The 12,901-nt window shown below is 48.0% G+C and overlaps 1 protein-coding gene across 2 annotated transcripts in view; it reads left to right on the forward strand.

Moving 5' to 3' along the window:
* SPATA18 (spermatogenesis associated 18) overlaps positions 1–12,901 on the forward strand; it is a 47,129-nt gene that overhangs the window by 16,872 nt on the left and 17,356 nt on the right. The window contains exons 2-6 of one of the 2 annotated variants that reach the window (XM_066387612.1): positions 2,042–2,147; positions 2,411–2,526; positions 5,209–5,312; positions 10,065–10,160; positions 11,772–12,041. In XM_066387612.1, coding sequence (XP_066243709.1) covers positions 2,042–2,147; positions 2,411–2,526; positions 5,209–5,312; positions 10,065–10,160; positions 11,772–12,041 — 692 coding nt within the window. The remainder of the gene's footprint in view (positions 1–2,041; positions 2,148–2,410; positions 2,527–5,208; positions 5,313–10,064; positions 10,161–11,771; positions 12,042–12,901) is intronic. The other variant, XM_066387613.1, reaches the window with a different exon arrangement.

Genomic DNA, 12,901 nt, shown 5'->3' on the forward strand with positions numbered 1-12,901 from the left:
GGGTGTCCCCGGGAGTACAGCAGAGCCGGGTGGCCCCGGGAGTACAGCAGAGCCGGGTGGCCCCGGGAGTACCCCAGAGCCAGGTGGCCCCGGGAGTACAGCAGAGCCAGGTGGCCCCGGGAGTACAGCAGAGCCAGGTGTCCCCGGGAGTACAGCAGAGCCAGGTGGTCTCGGGAGTACAGCAGAGCCAGGTGGCCCCGGGAGTACAGCAGAGCCAGGTGTCCCCGGGAGTACAGCAGAGCCAGGTGGTCTCGGGAGGCCCCGGGAGTACCCCAGAGCCAGGTGGCCCCGGGAGTACAGCAGAGCCGGGTGGCCCCGGGAGTACAGCAGAGCCAGGTGGCCCCGGGAGTACCCCAGAGCCAGGTGGCCCCGGGAGTACAGCAGAGCCAGGTGTCCCCGGGAGTACCCCAGAGCCAGGTAACCCGGGAGTACAGCAGAGCCAGGTGGTCTCGGGAGGCCCCGGGAGTACCCCAGAGCCGGGTGGCCCCGGGAGTACAGCAGAGCCAGGTGGTCTCGGGAGGCCCCGGGAGTACCCCAGAGCCGGGTGGCCCCGGGAGTACAGCAGAGCCAGGTGGCCCCGGGAGTACCCCAGAGCCAGGTGGCCCCGGGAGTACAGCAGAGCCGGGTGGCCCCGGGAGTACAGCAGAGCCGGGTGGCCCCGGGAGTACAGCAGAGCCGGGTGGCCCCGGGAGTACCCCAGAGCCGGGTGTCCCCGGGAGTACAGCAGAGCCAGGTGTCCCCGGGAGTACAGCAGAGCCAGGTGTCCCCGGGAGTACAGCAGAGCCAGGTGTCCCCGGGAGTACCCCAGAGCCAGGTGGCCCCGGGAGTACCCCAGAGCCAGGTGGCCCCGGGAGTACAGCAGAGCCAGGTGGCCCCGGGAGTACAGCAGAGCCAGGTGTCCCCGGGAGTACAGCAGAGCCAGGTGGCCCCGGGAGTACAGCAGAGCCAGGTGGCCCCGGGAGTACAGCAGAGCCAGGTGGCCCCGGGAGTACAGCAGAGCCAGGTGGCCCCGGGAGTACCCCAGAGCCAGGTGGCCCCGGGAGTACAGCAGAGCCGGGTGGCCCCGGGAGTACAGCAGAGCCGGGTGTCCCCGGGAGTACAGCAGAGCCAGGTGGCCCCGGGAGTACAGCAGAGCCAGGTGGTCTCGGGAGGCCCCGGGAGTACCCCAGAGCCGGGTGGCCCCGGGAGTACCCCAGAGCCAGGTGGCCCCGGGAGTACAGCAGAGCCGGGTGGCCCCGGGAGTACAGCAGAGCCGGGTGGCCCCGGGAGTACAGCAGAGCCGGGTGGCCCCGGGAGTACCCCAGAGCCGGGTGTCCCCGGGAGTACAGCAGAGCCAGGTGTCCCCGGGAGTACAGCAGAGCCAGGTGTCCCCGGGAGTACAGCAGAGCCAGGTGTCCCCGGGAGTACCCCAGAGCCAGGTGGCCCCGGGAGTACCCCAGAGCCAGGTGGCCCCGGGAGTACAGCAGAGCCAGGTGGCCCCGGGAGTACAGCAGAGCCAGGTGTCCCCGGGAGTACAGCAGAGCCAGGTGGCCCCGGGAGTACAGCAGAGCCAGGTGGCCCCGGGAGTACAGCAGAGCCAGGTGGCCCCGGGAGTACAGCAGAGCCAGGTGGCCCCGGGAGTACAGCAGAGCCAGGTGTCCCCGGGAGTACAGCAGAGCCAGGTGTCCCCGGGAGTACAGCAGAGCCAGGTGGCCCCGGGAGTACAGCAGAGCCAGGTGGCCCCGGGAGTACCCCAGAGCCAGGTGGCCCCGGGAGTACCCCAGACCCGGGTGGCCCCGGGAGTACAGCAGAGCCAGGTGGCCCCGGGAGTACAGCAGAGCCAGGTGGCCCCGGGAGTACAGCAGAGCCAGGTGGCCCCGGGAGTACCCCAGAGCCAGGTGGCCCCGGGAGTACCCCAGAGCCAGGTAACCCGGGAGTACCCCAGAGCCAGGTGGCCCCGGGAGTACCCCAGAGCCAGGTGGCCCTGTTGTAAAGTGAAGTCCTTGTCAACCTGCAATGGGAGTAAAGAATTGCACTGATGTCCACCATTTTGGCTTTGCAGACAAACTCATGTGATCAAAATCTAAGTCTTTGCCTCGAACTCATTGAACAAGTTGCCAAGGTGCAGGGACAACTCTTTGGAATCCTCACTGTAACAGCTCAAGAAGGTGAGGATAGCCTGTGCCTTCCCATCCAGGCTTCCCCCTCCCCCCCTCTTTCCTTTCCTTCCCTTCCCTTCCCTTCCCTTCCCTTCCCTTCCCTTCCCTTCCCTTCCCTTCCCTTCCCTTCCCTTCCCTTCCCTTCCCTTCCCTTCCCTTCCCTTCCCTTCCCTTCCCTTTCCTTTCCTTTCTTCTTTTTCTTCTTTTCTCTGTGCTCTCTGAGTTGGTGTGGTTGAGTTTCTCTGGCTGACCTGGTTTGTGGATTCTTTTAGGAGGACATTATGATGGTGTGCAAGTCATCAAATCGCGTCTTCTGCCTTGGCTGGAGGCCTCCTTTACTGCGGCTTCCCTGGGAAAGCCTGTCGACAGCAAGGTCCCCTCTCTACAGGTAAGGATGTCAGAGGACTCCCCTCGACTGGCAGCATCCTGATCAGGCTCTGGGAACTCAAACATATGTAAGATATGGTTTGACTTCGAGAGGGGCTCAACTCTACTTATGGAATTGGGTCATAGGTATTAAAGGTGAGTTTCTATTTATAGTAGTGTGAGACAGAATGGATTGAATTTTCTCTTAAGATGGACCTGGATTCAAATCTCAGTTTGCCTTTTTACTAATGGTGTGAGCAGGCAAATCAACGAGCCTCAGCTTCCTCAGCTACAAAAAGGGCCTGGTCATGTTCTAGATTTAGGATATTGGTTCGCCTACATTAGGCATTAAATAGTAACTTTTAGCCCTGGCCGGTTGGCTCAGCGGTAGAGCGTCGGCCTAGCGTGCGGAGGACCCGGGTTCGATTCCCGGCCAGGGCACACAGGAGAAGCGCCCATTTGCTTCTCCACCCCTCTGCCGCGCTTTCCTCTCTGTCTCTCTCTTCCCCTCCCGCAGCCAAGGCTCCATTGGAGCAAAGATGGCCCGGGCGCTGGGGATGGCTCTGTGGCCTCTGCCCCAGGCGCTAGAGTGGCTCTGGTCGCAACATGGCGACGCCCAGGATGGGCAGAGCATCGCCCCCTGGTGGGCAGAGCATCACCCCTGGTGGGTGTGCCGGGTGGATCCCGGTCGGGCGCATGCGGGAGTCTGTCTGACTGTCTCTCCCTGTTTCCAGCTTCAGAAAAATGAAAAAAAAAAAAAAATAGTAACTTTTAAATGACAAAATAATCACCTAGAGAGTTAGGGTATGACAGGAGCTAAGAAGAAAAAGTGATTCTGAAAGAGTCAAATAAAATTAATTGGGAAATTTCATGCTGAGAAGAAAGCTCAATTCTGGTAGACTGACAAAGGGGGTCCTAATTTGTGGTTGATCTTGGTGGTTTCCATGGACAGGGTCAGTGTTTTAACAGTTGAAGACCAGACCGGAAACAACATATACCTTGCTTAAGGCATTGGCATTATTATATCTGGGTAAGGGAAATATTAGTGATCTTGATTTTAAATGTTTACACGGATCTCCATACATTTCCTTCTAAAATTAAAGCCTGTCGAGCAGGCTGTTCTAAGCCACGGGGCCTTATGGGGTAGTGGCTGAAGGATCCCTGCTGGAGATCACTGAACAGAATTCTTATCCTTCTTCTGTGGTCCTGGGTAGGTTGTCTAACCTTTTATGTCATAATGTCCTCATTTGCTAATTGGGGACAATGCTTTTGCTAGCCTGACAGGGTCATCGTGAGAATTAATGTGATAAACGTGAGAAACAACTTACATTTGGTACTTTATAGACTTACACACAATTTTTTTCTCTGTCGATTTTCATGATTCTTAGATTTTTACCCCCTCTGCATGTTATTCTCGGTATAGAGATATAGGAGGATATTTAAATGTCTTTTTTTTTTTATTTAATTTAATTTATTTATTTTTTTAAATTTTTTTATTTTTTTTATTTTTATTTTTTTTTTGTATTTTTCTGAAGCTGGAAACGGGGAGAGACAGTCAGACAGACTCCCGCATGTGCTCGACCGGGATCCACCCAGAATGCCCACCAGGGGGCGACGCTCTGCCCACCAGGGGACGATGCTCTGCCCCTCCGGGGCGTCGCTCTGTTGCAACCAGAGCCACTCTAGCACCTGGGGCAGAGGCCAAGGAGCCATCTTTGCTCCAGTGGAGCCTCGGCTGTGGGAGGGGAAGAGAGAGACAGAGAGGAAGGAGAGGGGGAGGGGTGGAGAAGCAGATGGGCGCCTCTCCTGTGTGCCCTGGTTGGGAATCGAACCCGGGACTTCTGCACGCCAGGCTGACACTCTACCACTGAGCCAACCAGCCAGGGCCTAATTTTATTTTTTTGTACTTTTCCAAAACCAAAAGCCGGAGGCAGTCAGACAGACTCCCACATGCGCCTGACCGGGATCCACCTGGCATGCCCACCAGGGGGCGATGCTCTGCCCATCTGGGGCGTTGCTAGTTTGCCATTCTAGCGCCTGAGGTGGAGGTCATGGAGGCGTCCTCAGCACCCGGGCCAACTTTGCTCCAATGGAACCTTGGCTGCGGGAGGGGAAGAGAGAGATAGAGAGAAAAGAGAGGGGGAAAGGTGGAGAAACAGATGGGGGCTTCTCCTGTGTGCCCTGGCTGGGAATCGAACCCAGGACTTCCACATGCTGGGCTGACGCTCTACTGCTGAGCCAACCAGCCAGGCCTAAATGTCTTTTTTTTTTTAATTGAGGTACAATTTACCTATAGTGACATCCATAGGTTGATGCACCTGGGGCAGAGGCCAAGGAGCCATCTTTGCTCCAGTGGAGCCTCGACTGTGGGAGGGGAAGAGAGAGACAGAGAGGAAGGAGAGGGGGAGGGGTGGAGAAATGTGTATATCTGTGTAACTCAGACTCCTACTAAGATATAAAACATTTCCATCACTCCAGAACATTCCCATGTCACTTCCCAGGTACATCCCTCCACCCCCAGGGCAAGCACTCTTCTGATTTTATCATTGCAGATTAATTTTGTCTTCACTAGGACTTCCCATAAATGGGACTGTCCCTTATGTGCTATTCTGTGCTTGACTTCCTTTGCTCAACATGCTATTTGTGCAACATGTCTATGGTTTCATGTATTCAGACTATTTTTTTGATGTGTGTATCTTTCCAGGACACCTTTGATAGGGAGAGACAGAAAGAGTTTGGCGTTCGGGATCGACAGCTAGACTCGGAGCTGAACTCAACTCGTAGTCAACTCAACCAGGTTCAAGACGAGTAAGAGGAATGCAAGTTATCTTTTTCCAAAAAGAGTTGTTTGTTCTTTATTTAATTTTTAATTTTGAAAGGCGAATCATGTAAAGTGATTTGCTAATAAGTAATGTGTGTGTGTGTATGTGTGTGTGTGTGTGTGTGTGTGTGTGTATGAGAGAGAGTTGGGAGTCAGTGGCTTTGAATTTGGGGCCAGGATTTTCCTTGTACGTCGTTATGATCCCTAAGACTCTGGACCCCTTGGCCCCATTCCTGGGCCTACTTTTCCTGAGGTCCATTATTAACCCATATTTATAAACAGTAGAAATGTTACCTGAAGATCTGTTTTTCGGGAGGAGAATTGGAAGGTGTGGCGGGAGAGGGTTAGGAGGGTGAGAGCAGAAGCAAACTGGAGCAGGCTGCGTGTCCCTGTCAGGTGTACTCATCTGGGGCTTGAGACTGAGAGCGCAGGTTCTGTAAATGACGAACCATTCCAGATTCTGGGATAACGATCAGATAGAAAAGTGTATTTAAAAAAAGTTAAGCAGTGTAAGGAAGCGACAGACATGAGATGCCTGCTGTGTACAAAACCAGGGCAGGCAAGCTCCAGGAATCACTTCAAAGAAAATTGCCAAATTTGGGTTTTTCTAAGGAGGACAGGTATACGTATATGAACTTGCATTCAGCATACCTAACAAAAACCCTTCAATCAATAAGATGTTTCTCCTCCCAAGCATTGATCCATTGCTGACATGTCTGAGACAGCAAGGAATTCTTTTTTAAACTAGTTCAGGCTTGTGATAGACTAGGGTGTGGCATTCTGCCTTTTTCTCTGATGATGATTTCTTTCTAAGGAAAACATCTCTACTGATTTAGTTTTGCCTGAAAGGAAAATACAGATACCTTTTGCAAAATGCATACAACAAACAAGTGTATAGAGAAATCACTTGGTACCTCGTCCTTGTTAATATTTTGGGCTGTTTTACTCCAGACCTTCTCCATTGTGTGCACCTGACCTCCGCACACCCCCATTCATGTTTCCGATCATACCCATCATCAAAGAGCGGTTTTATACCTGCCACAGAATTTACAAATGTAAGGTACAAAAAGCATAATTCCTCTAATTTTACAACTTATTTCAACCAGTGTCAGTTGATTTGGAGTGGGGTGAAGAAGATCCTTAAATTTACCACGTCTTTTCTGGTTTATTGTAGTTCCTTTTGTGAAAATATTCAGTTAATTCCAAGTACAGACTTTCACTAGGGGCTGTGTTTGTCCTTTCAAGGGATCTCATTGCCCTCCGTCTTCTCAGACTGATGTCTGGGGGTAGCGGGATGCTCGCCTGCTCTCCTGGTGTGGGAGGAGAGGGGCTCTGGTCTTGTTGGCCTCGGTTCCATCCGGTACTGAGGTCTTGTGCTGAGTTCTGACTGTCTGGTGAGGTCTCCTGGGGCATTTATTGGCCACTGCTGCTGATGACCGAGTCTCTTGATTTGTCCTTTTTTGCTTCAAGATGTTGCCAATAGGGGCCAGGAATTCCCACCTCCCCTCTCTCTTGTCACTGTGGCTCTGTAGTTAGCTGTAAAGGGCACCACGGACTGAGAAACTGTGACTGCATGCACTTTTAAAACTTCTTATTAGAAAGTAATTTTAAATACAGAAAAGTTGCAAGAAGATTACCAAGAACACCCGCACGCCCTTTCATATACCTTTTGCCTCATTTGCCTGATCATCTGCTTGCGTGTGTTCTCTTTTTCTATACGCCTCCCTACCCCTCGCATCCATTTGAAAGTTGCACGCAGGAAGGTATTGTTGCTTTTCTCTGAATTTCCTAGTTTAATTTTTTTGAATTTCCTAGTTCTGTTTTGTTTTATTATGAACCCACCTATGGTTCCTATTTTATTTTTATTTAAGGCATCACACATGACAGAGGCTGTTCCCCACCTTCTGTGGTAGCCAGCTCTCTCCTCCCTCTCTTAATCTGCCCACCTGTCTCTAAAACCAGTGTGCCACTTGCTGTGGGATGAGTGACCCACCCAGGGAGATTCCCATGTCTATTTTTTTTTTTTTTTTGCATTTTTCTGAAGCTGGAAACGGGGAGGCAGTCAGTCAGACTCCCGCATGCGCCCGACCGGGATCCACCTGTCATGCCCACCAGGGGGCGATGCTCTGCCCCTCTGGGGCATCACTCTGTTGCATCCAGAGTCACTCTAGCGCCTGAGGCAGAGGCCATGGAGCCATCCTCAGCGCCTGGGCCATCTTTGCTCCAATGGAACCTCGGCTGCAGGAGGGGAAGAGAGAGACAGAGAAGATGGAGAGGAGGAGGGGTGGAGAAGCAGATGGGTGCTTCTCCTGTGTGCTCTGGCCAGGAATCGAACTCGGGACTCCTGCACGCCAGGCTGACGCTCTACCACTGAGCCAACCGGCCAGGGCTCCCATGTCTAATTTTGTGGAGACCAGCTTGGTTGTGACTCAGTTCCAAAGGTGCAAATTCCAACACGTGCTGAATGGGGACAGGTCTGCCCAGTTCTGATGAACTCTAGACAAAGCTTGACTGCTCAATGTTATTCCTGGGCTCTGGTTAGGAATCCCACTTTCCGCATGTCCTATGCTTCCTAAGTACCTCCCCCACACCTTTTTTCTGTCTACTGTATTACTGTTGCCTTGGTTCAAGCTTCGGATACCTCTGGCCTCAGCTCATTGCCTTCCTCCTGGTTTCCCTGTTTCCATTCTTGCTCTACTACAGGCCATTTCACACATAGAAAGCACTGATATATTTTTACTGTACTAAGTCATTGCCTGCTTAAAAGCTGTGAGTGGGCTTCCCAGGGTTCTCACGGCGCTGCCTGATCGGACCCTACCTCTTGCTTCACCCTCATCTCATGCCAGACTCCCCTCACCCAGTCTGCTGTCTGCTTCCTCTTCACTTTAAGCCTTTGCCTGTGCTGCTTCAGAAACACGGAGGTCTCCCGCTGGCCCTTGCATGGCTGGCATTTAATTGTCCTTCACGCCTCAGCTTCAATAGTACTTTCTCAGAGTCTGCTTGTGACTACTAGTCTTTCTTCTTCTCCTTAAATTTCTCTTTCACAATGATCTAAGAATATCACTTTCCACAATTTGGAACCCTTAAACATTGTTTGCATATTTGTGATCTGGTGGACTGGGCTTACTGTTGTCTACTGATGTTTTGACACTGTTGTATCTTTAGCACCCAGCATTATGCCTGGCACATAATAAATTCTCAGAAATCGGTCAATGAATACATAAATCCATAACAAAAAGATTTAAATAGATGTTCATCTCCTTAAAGCAATTCTTGGCACATGAATACACCTCCTTTTCTTCTCTCTGAATGTCATCCAAGGGTACCACATTAGCATGCATGTTATGTGTATATGTGCTCACATGTGTGTGCCACGTTTTCAGAGGGAAAAAAGTCCTTTATTCCTGTTCATGCTCTTTCATTTCTTAGTTTGTTTTGTTCTTTTAATTTTCTGCAGTTTTCTCTTGATAAAATGTTCCTTTTCTCATATATTGATATATATTTTAAAACCTATAATATATTCACATTTGAATTAGACCACAACAATTTCCTCTCAACCTCCAGTAGGCCTATTGGGAAGTTATTACTACTATGGCTTTGCTTTAGATTTTAGACATTTTGTTCATTCATTTTTTAGGTTTTTATTGTAAAAAGATATATACTATGTGACAGGCACTGCTTTAGGTGCTGGGGATAATAAGCTGAATAAAATAATCTCTTTTTCCCCAAATACTTCACAGTGTGTTTGTAAGGCTATTGTAAATGTGCAGTTAGTGGTGGAGGAGCTCAGGAGAAGGGGAGACAGACTTCGCTTGAGAGAGTCAAGGCTGGCCTGTGAGTGGCACCTGAAGGATGAGGATGGCTGGTGTGGGTTTAGATAACAGTTGCTCTCTCTCAGCCTCAGGACCACTGTGTAAAAGCCTGGATGTCCCAGGGAACTGGGCTCAGCTAAATCAAGAAACCTTTGCCAACCCATGGTCTCTCACTGTCCTGGGACCACTTCATTGAGAACCGTTGGTCTTCGACCATCATCATCCAGCACATGCCCATTTCCTTTTGAATTTACACTTAAAGAAATAGTATCATTTACTATGGTTTGTTTACAATGGAGAGATTCATTAAAACAACAGTGACTGAGGCTCTGCAGAAAAACAGGAAACTCGTGTTTAATAAGAGATGGAAGTCACAGGCAGGAAGACACGAAATACTTGGTAGTCAAGTGTAATTGTGGAGGACTTTATAGATGGGGAAATAATTTTTTTAAAATATATTTAGGAAGTCTAGGAAAATTAAGTCAAGTTCAATTTACTATGCAAAGTAATCAGAATAGATAGGAGTGTAGTTCAGAAAAATGAAGATTTTTATAGAGCAAGGCTCTCTGGGGACCTGATATAATTAGAGCAGATGCATGAAGAGGGTGAAAAGAAGGAATTGAACAAATTTCTTTGTCCTTTACATTTTAATATTAATTATTATGTACTTATATAGTCTTCTAGGGGGTAGTGGCTTCATAATATCTGTGTTTGACATTGAAAAAGGATGCTAGCATGTTTTTGCATATAAATGCACCATAATATTTGCAATATCATCTGATTAAATGCAGATGTCTTATAATTTGATCTTGTTTATGTCGAATTTATATCATATGCCAAAAGTTCCCTAGAGAGAATCTTATGCCTTGATTTAGAAAGTCTGCCAATTTTGGAAAATCTGTCTTTAGTTACTGATTTTTCTTACAGTCTGGCTGAAACTCCAAAGACTCTTGAAGAAACCAAGAACAGATCGGCCATATCCCTTTTGGCTGCAGAGGAGGAAATAAATCAGCTAAGAAAGCAGTAAGGAAAAAAAAATGACAGGATTAATGCAGCCTGCTGATTAATCTTTGAATTTAGCTTTTTGGTGTTCCATTACGACATGAAAGAATCTGTTTGAAATCAAAGAGGAAAGAGAACGATATTTTTATTAGTGTTTTATATATTTTTCTTACTACAAAAACATTACCTATCTACTAGAGAGAATTTTCAAAGTACAATATAGCATACAGGAAAGTAAAAACCCCTCTCATAATTCCAGAACCAGTTCTGTTACCATTGGACATGTCTTCCAAGTCATACTTTGAAAATAGATTTAAGGCTACAAAATAAGAATAAGCTTACAATTTAGGATCCCAGTTTTTCCCACTTAACATTGTTTTTCTATTACTAATGAAAAATAACTCACTGCAGAACTTAGTTTTGAATAAGTGCATCATGTCTTGTCAGTTGGGTATTTTTCTAATATTGACTATTTACTTTGATACCAGTTTTCAACATTTGAAATAATGTTAAATGATGATTTCTGTGGCAAATATTAATTTAAATTTCAGATGATTCTCTAAAGTTAAATTTCTAGAAGAGGCAAAAATAAACACTGATCCTTAAAATGATACCTTCCTTGATTTTCATTTTGATATTTTCCTTCCAAAAAGAGCAAGTGGAAATTGTATTAAAATATAATTTTTTGTATTAAGTTTATAGTAACATATATATAAATATGATTATGTATGAATATATATATATATATGAATATCTATTGTCTTCAGTCATGTTCTAATTGTTTTGATTTCTTCAGAAATACCACTAAATTTTAGCTTGGAGCACCGTTCTCTTTTCCACTTCTATCTCCTCTCTCATCATTTTAATCTCTTATTCCTGTTTGACAGACCTTCTCACATGCACTGATCAGATTACCCAGTGATTCTGTTCTTCACTATTTCTAGAGCAGTTTTTAATTCTGCTGTCGCATGTTTGGCTTCTCTGCATCCATCCCAGTCTTACCCCTTACCTTTTTGTCTCACCCAGTGTCATTTTCCTCACAGCATGTCTTCTTATGGATTTGCTCCTGTCTTATGATGGCCAGGCCTCTGTACCTTTATGAGTATGCCAACTTTATTGCTAAAGCCTCATTTGTTACTGTAATACATTATGTTCATAGGTCCGCACTTCCACCTAGTATCGTGGATGTTATTCAGTTTCCATGGTAGTTTCTCTCCATAATCCTTCTTCAGAGATAGTATCTTTGCCCAGCTTCCAGACTAGGTTTTTTGAGGTCAGATGCTCCTGGAATTCTGTGCAGTTAGTATTGGTCCAACCTAGAACAATGTGACTATAAGCCCACTCTGCTTTTGCTAGAGGATCTGCCTATGTATCTTCAGGAGAACTGTTCCAATGCAAGTTGCACACATGGAGTGGCCCCCTGACCCTGGCAAGTCTACTCTTCGCTGATCTGTGTTTGTTCCTATGTACTTCCATTAGAGGTTTCCAAAGCAATGATGCCATACGATGTAGAGTAGCCTCTGTTTTAATGCCGATTATTGCTTATTTACCTTTTCTTCTTCCCTCCCTCCCTCCCTCCCTCTCTTTTCTTTCTTTACTTAAAAACAAAACATTTTTTTTTTTTCTGTTCAGGCTTAAATCTCTTCAAGCCCAGGAGGAATCCCGCCACAAAAGCACAGCGCGTAGAAGCTCTCCGCGTCGGATCCCGGAGCAGCGCCCTGCTGAGAGCAGAGGCTTAATGCAGCGGACCTTGGAGCAGAGGCGACCGGACTATAGCAGCTCCAGCAAGCGCAGCTCTGACAGGTCTGATGCAGAAGTGATATCCGATTATGAAAAGCAGGTCCGGACGCTGAAGGACGAGATCGCTCTTCTGTCTGCTGAAAAATCTGCACTCCAAGGAAGGTCTGATATATTCTCACACATCTTTTCATTTAAGTTCCTTGTGTTAGTTATAAAAATATGGCTTGGGGGGGGGGGTGAAGTAAAATGACGCCCTGGAACACCCCCCCAAAACCCAACAATATGGCAAGTATGGGAAGCTCTGAATTGTAAAGGGTTTTCTCTGACTGCATGCACCCTACCCTTCCAGAGAGAGAAGCCACCTCCTGGCTGGCCAATGCTTGAGCACTAATTGATTTTAGGCTGACATGGAAACTTAAGGAATGAAACAGAGGTATGAGAAAGGGAAATTCTTTGGCTCAAAACAAGATTTGAGGGGGCCAGTAAAGGCAAGAGTTGGTACACATATTGAAAGAATGTTTCATTATATGAGGGTCTTGTTTACTTTCCTTTTTCTTTCTTTCTTTAAAATTTTTTTTTCTTAAGTGAGAAGCAGGGAGGCAGAGACAGATTCCCATATGTGCCCCCACTGGGATCCACCCGGCAAGCCCCCTATGGGGCAATGCTCTGCTCATCTGGGGCCATTGCTTGGTTGCTCAGCAACTAAGCTATTTTATTGCTTGAAGCAAGGCCATCAAGCCATCCTCAGCACCTGGGGCCAATATGCTCCATCGGAGCCATGACTACGGGAGGGGAAGTGAGATCTAGACAGAAAGCAATGGGAGAGGGGTGGAGAAGCAGATGGGCGCTTCTCCTGTGTGCTCTGACTGGGAATTGAACCTGGGACATCGACACACTGGCTGATGTTCTACTGCTGAGCCAACTTGTCAGGACCCAGTCTTATTTTCTTAAGGCCTAAGAGTCCTTTCTCCAGGATGACCAACTGTCATTTTACTGTAAGGTATTTCCTTTCTCTGGCTTTG

Source organism: Saccopteryx leptura, chromosome 5 (genome assembly GCF_036850995.1).
Source record: "Saccopteryx leptura isolate mSacLep1 chromosome 5, mSacLep1_pri_phased_curated, whole genome shotgun sequence".
Taxonomy (NCBI): Eukaryota; Metazoa; Chordata; class Mammalia; order Chiroptera; family Emballonuridae; genus Saccopteryx; species Saccopteryx leptura.